The 5,528-nt window shown below is 59.4% G+C and overlaps 1 protein-coding gene across 4 annotated transcripts in view; it reads right to left on the reverse strand.

The window, feature by feature from the left end:
- Window positions 1-3,015: 3,015 nt before the first annotated feature.
- CCDC183 (coiled-coil domain containing 183) overlaps window positions 3,016-5,528 on the reverse strand; it is a 5,666-nt gene continuing 3,153 nt past the window's right edge. For 2 of the 4 annotated variants that reach the window (XM_033518922.1, XM_033518921.1), the window contains exons 6-11: window positions 5,407-5,464; window positions 5,231-5,331; window positions 4,855-5,015; window positions 4,411-4,570; window positions 4,190-4,309; window positions 3,016-4,007 (exon numbers count right to left, since the gene is read on the reverse strand). In XM_033518922.1, coding sequence (XP_033374813.1) covers window positions 3,144-4,007; window positions 4,190-4,309; window positions 4,411-4,570; window positions 4,855-5,015; window positions 5,231-5,331; window positions 5,407-5,464 — 1,464 coding nt within the window. In that variant the 3' untranslated portion in view covers window positions 3,016-3,143. Of the gene's footprint in view, window positions 4,310-4,410; window positions 4,571-4,854; window positions 5,016-5,230; window positions 5,332-5,406; window positions 5,465-5,528 lie in introns of all 4 variants that reach the window. The other 2 variants (XM_033518924.1, XM_033518923.1) reach the window with 2 other exon arrangements.

The following is a 5,528-nucleotide window of genomic DNA, read 5'->3' on the forward strand; positions in this document are numbered from 1 at the left end:
GATGGATGCAGGGATGGATGGCACCCTGTGGAGGAGAACTGGAGGTTCTGGTGGGTTACAAACAGAACATGACCTGGCCATGGGCACTGCAGTCCAGGAAGCCTGGGCTCATCCCAGCAGGGTGGGTGGGAGGGGAAGGAGGGGATGCTCCCCCTCTGCTCTGCTCTCCTGAGAGCCCTCTGGAGCTGTGTCCATCCCAGCACAGCCATGGAGCTGGTGGAGCAGGCCCAGAGGAGAGACCGAAGTGGTCTGAGGTGGTCCATGGTCTCTGCTGTGGAGGAAAGCTGTCTCGTGGGACCTGCCAGCCCCTCAGTGCTCTCTGCAGCCACTGCTCCCCTTGCTGAGGGCCAGAGCATGGACCCCACGTCCTTGGGCTCCTTCCCTCCTTTACCAGCCCCACTTCACTTGGCCCAGGGTGCTGAGCCCCACTGTGACTGATGCCAGTCCCTGCTCTTCTCCAGGCCAGACCCCCCCATCCCACCATGGACCCTCTTTACAACAAGGGAATGGAAAATGTTGGTGCTTCCTTGGCTGGGAGCAGCTCTCAGCCCAAGGGCTGGGATACAGAAACCTCCCACATCCCAGCACTGCAGCTCCACAAAGGATCCCCTGGGTGATTCTCCCTCCCCAGAAGAGCCAATAGAGCCTCTGCTTTTGGTCCCAGACTGGCTGATTTCCCCTTTTCCCCTTTTCCCAGGGGATAAAACCCAGCACTGAAGCTCCAGTGACAGCCCCAGCTGTGCTCACCCTTCCCTGCAATCCATTCCATGTGATTTTCATCACACCTTTAAAAATAAAATGCCCCAATCCCACTCAAACCCAGCCTTCCCAAGGCAGAGATTGATATTTCCACATGGCAAATGCTTCCATGCAATTCCCCAGAGTCCTATTTTTGGTTTCTCACCAGTCCTGGCACTGGTTGCAGCATCTGTGCTGGAGCTCCAGCCGAGCTGGGAGGAAGGGAGTAAAGGTTTTTTGGGGCAGAAAAGGAAATCTCTCATCTCCTTCCCTGGGCTGTGCCACCCACGCCCGACACCTAATGAGACTGCAGGTGGCATCAGTCCTGTTGTTTCCCTTTCCATTTCCCTTTTCCCTTTCTCTTCCTTACTTATTCATTTGTTCTTTATAAAATTCATATTTTCCCTTACGGGAGAGCCCCTGCAGCCCCACCTCATCCCATCTTTTCAAATCCAGAAACCAAGGCACTGCCTCCAGCTCTTCCCCCTCACCTCGTACCTCTTCTCCACTTGTCACATCCATTCCCAGCTCTGTCTCTCCTGGATCCAGGAGCAGTCATTCTGATTGCACCCAGCTCTGTCCTGGATCCAGGGGAGCCAGGAGCAGTCATTCCGATTGCACCCAGCTCTGTCCTGGATCCAGGGGAGCCAGGAGCAGTCATTCTGATTGCACCCAGCTCTGTCTGTGTGCCTGGGAGCTGCTGGCTGGGGGTGACAGCCCTTCCCCTCTCCTGGCAGCTGTGATCAGGGTTTGGGATGCGGTGTCTGAACACATCCAGTGGATGCTCCTGATGGAGCAGGTAGCCCTTGGATCCCCTGCTCAGGGCAGGAGGAGCTCAGAGAGGTGAAACCCCCTTGCTGCTCTGTCCCTCACATAAAGACAGCTGAATTATTGAATTATTGGATTATTAATGAAAATGGGCCACAGGCTGGAGCCTCCAGCCAGCTCCAGCTCCTCCACCTTTTCCTCCTTCCCTGTTCCCCACAGCCAGAGCAGAAGGGCCAGAGCAAGAGCTTGACACATTTCTCAGGTGGGAGAGCTGGGGGAGTTCACATGGAGAACGCTCCAGGGAGACCCCAGGGCCTGGAGGGGCTCCAGGAGAGCTGGAGAGGGACAGGGGACAAGGGATGGAGGGACAGGACCCAGGGAATGGCTCCCAGTGCCAGAGGGCAGGGCTGGATGGGAGACTGGGAAGGTAGATATTGGCAGGGGTATTGGGAAGGTAGATATTGGCAGGGATATTGGCAGGGATATTGGGAAGAAACCCTTCCCTGTGAGGGTGGTGAGGCTGTGCTGGGCACACAAGAACACGACATGAGCAGATGGAGATGCAATTGCAGCCTGGTCTTTACTTGCAGAGGAGCCCACCTGTGGCTGTGGATTCTGGGAAGCTCCATGAGAAGCCTTTAGTGACACGTGATGTTATTTCTGGAGTTTCCCTGAAAATCCTCAGGCTGTGGTGTGTTTTGTGAAGATGATGCCCCTCCCAGGAGACCCAGCAGGAGCGGTGCTGAGGCTGGGGAGCAGCAGCCCCCCCTCGGTGGTGATATCATTGGTGATGGCAGCACGGGGCACAGGGACCGAGCAGAGCGGGCAGGGAAAGGCTGCTCTGACACTGAGATTGCCCTGGGAAAGGGGACAAGGTGTCCCTGTCCTGGCTGTGTCCAGGAGCACAGGCAGAGCCCCTCGGTGCTGGCTGTTCTTGGACAAACAGCACCATCTATTTGCAGCTCCAGAGGGGAGGGGACAGGGTGGCCTCGGGGGCTGTGACCCTCAGCAGTGCTGGGGATCCCCCCTGGAGCAGCAGCCTGTGCTGTCCTGGCTCACACCAGGACATTCCTGACCACCAGAGCCTCCTGCAGCCCACAGGTGACACCTGGGGCTCGCTCCAAGGCCAGGCCAGGAGCTGCAGGATGGGGGAGCAGGGAGGGGAGAGGCTCCAGGCTGGGGCTCAGCTCAGCTTTGGGTCTCTCTGTCCCGGTAGTCTCTGCCCTTCCATGCATGGACGTGAGGACACCACCCTGAGGGCCCCACAGGGCTCAGCCATTCCCCACATCTCCCCATCACACACTCCTGGGACATCAGAGGTCCTGGGAAGGGGTTGGCCCCACAGCACCAAGGGGGAGAAAGCCAGGCAGGCCCCACCTTTGCTCCAGGGGCTGAAGCTGTTCCTAACCCAGCCCAGCCCCACTTCCAAAGCCAGCTCAGAACCCCTCAGGATGGACCCCAGCATGTTCTGAGTGACAGAAATTACCCAGGACCACCTCAGCACGGAACTGAGAGGAATGAAGAAGATCGGATTTATTAAACCTGCTGGGAAAAGGGTACAAAGGGTGGCCTGGGAACCTCAAAGCTCATGTGGAGAAACCACTACTTCTTCTTGCGACGTCTGGTCTTCATTCTGATCAGCTGCAGCCCCTGCTTCTTGATGTCCTCCCTGCTGGGGACGTAGTCATGGTCTTCATCTTCAAAGTCCAAGGTGTCTGGAGGGGACAGTGGAGGGGACAGTGGAGAGGACAGTGGAGGGGACAGTGGAGGGGACAGTGGAGGGGACAGTGGAGGGGACAGTGGAGGGGACAGTGGAGAGGAGGGCCTGGAGGCTCTGCTGTGCCCGTGTCCCTGGGACAGCTGGCACATTTTGTTGGGCTCGTGGGATCCGGGGGAGTCCTTGTGGGCTTCTCCCGTGACCCGTGGGACCTGCTGATGCCACCACTGTGGCTCATCTGCAGCGCTGCTGGGATTCCTGTGAAGGTCTGGAGCTGCAGTGTGGTGGGCACAGCTCCTGCTTGGATAAGGAAAGGTGCTGAGCTGCCAAAAGCTCTTTGCCTCTTGGAGGAGCATCCACAGGCAGGACCAAGCACCGATTTTCCTTCACAAGCAGGTGATTTTGAAGATGAGGGTGTTCCCTCCTGCCCCACAGCATCTCCCCTTGCTCCTGCAGTGGCTTGGTGCTCATCGTGCCACCGCGTGCCTTCGCTCTCCCACATCCCTGCCTGAAACCACCACCCATGACTGCAGCCTTGGGAACAGCCCAGGTCAGCCTCAAGACCTGGAAGCAATTCATGGTTGGTGTCTGCTGGGCCAGTGGGAGACAGACAAGGACTCCCAAAAATCCCAGGGGGCAGGGGCTGGGACAGTGTCTGTGGGACATGTCTCCACTGTGCTCTCCTACCATCTTCCAGAGCACCTTCATCCTTGAAGGAAATCTTCAGGTTCTGTGTTTCACCTGCAGTTCTTTTCTCCAGAAGGTTCCTGACCCTGGCAAAAGTCTGAGAGAGCCTGGGTTAAGTGCTGGAGGGCAGGTGGGTGTCACAACCCGAGGGTGCCACACGAGGAACCCCATGGGTGCCCAGTGCCATCCTGGGCTGAGCTGCTCCGTGGCCCTTCCCCGTGGCTTGCTGAGGATGACTGGGGTGGCCACCTGTGAGGGCCCTGTGTGTGTCCCCTGTACCTCACTGCGCTCGTCAGTGCTGTCCTCGGGCCGGGCTGCCACCTTCTCCTTCAGGAACTGCATCTTCTTCTCACAGTGCTGCAGCTTCTCCTCCAGCCCCACCACGGGAGCAGAGTCCTCCTGGGGAGACAGAATCACCTTGGCAGGCACAGCCAGGCCCTGCTGGCTGTCCAGGGGTCCCTGTGCCGCCCTGCCAGCGTGGCCCTGCTCCCCGGTGCTACCTGGCCGGGGATGACGATGCCCTGCAGGCGGAGGAACAGGTTGTCAATGATGTTCTCAAACTCGATCAGGCGCTGCTGGTTCTTCAACATCTGTGCTCGCATCTGCTCCAGCCGGGCCTCTTCCTGCTTCAGGTTCTCCCTCAGCTCCTCCTCTCGCAGCCTGGAGCCACACTCACATCAGCCAGGGGTGCAGGGACACCCCAGAGCTGCTCCAAAAGCTGTTTGGGTTCCCCCACCCCACCTGCAGCCCACTCCATGCTGCTGGCAGCACTTCCCGTGGCAGGCAAGGGAAAGGGAGCTGGGGGACCCCGGTGGGAGCTGTGGGAGCTCACAAACCCTCCCCGTGCGGGAGGAGAGCGTGGCTGCAGTGGGGAGGAGGTCGGGGTGCCTGTGTCCCCCAGGGGTGGTGGCCTGGTTGGCACAAGTGTGCGAGGCCAGCAGCACCTGGTGGTGCTGACGGGCTGGTTAAACTTCACTTTAGCCTGCTTCAACTCCAGCTCCTGCAGCGTCTTCTTCAGCTCCTTCTTCCTGTCACTGCACTCATCGATGTGCTGCTGCAGGCTGAGCAGGGATTTCCTCTGGGCCTGGATGCTGCTGGGGATGTCCTGGCCAAGGGGGACACAAGGGCTCAGCCCAGGATGCTCCTGCTGGGAGCAGAGCCTCGGAGGGGTTACAGCTCTGTGTCTGGCTGCAGAGGGGCTTTGTGGGGCTCCAGGGAGAGGAGAGCAGTTTACTCCACGGGGAATGGGGGAGCAGAGAGGTGGCAGCTCCCCCGTGCTCCAGCAGCCCCAGGTTCCAGCAGGGATGGCTTTGCCATTACCCAGAGGCAGGAGCACTGCAGGGCAGTCTTTGCCTTCTCCATCTTGTCGGTCACAAAGGCCTCACGCTCCATCCTGGCCATGGCAGCCTTTATGTCAGCACCTGGGGTGGCAGGGAAGGAGCAGGGCAGACGGCTGTGCCCACATCCCCCCACCCTGCCCGCGGCCAGGCACTCACCTGCCAGCACGTCCGAGGAGCTCTGGTCGTGCTCTGCGGAGAGCATGGACACAGCTTGCTGCAAGGACAGTCACTGTCACCCCTGGGGCTCAGCATGCAGGCTGTCCCCTGCCCCACAGCCC

This window comes from Parus major, chromosome 19 (assembly GCF_001522545.3).
Source record: "Parus major isolate Abel chromosome 19, Parus_major1.1, whole genome shotgun sequence".
NCBI classification, from domain to species: domain Eukaryota; kingdom Metazoa; phylum Chordata; class Aves; order Passeriformes; family Paridae; genus Parus; species Parus major.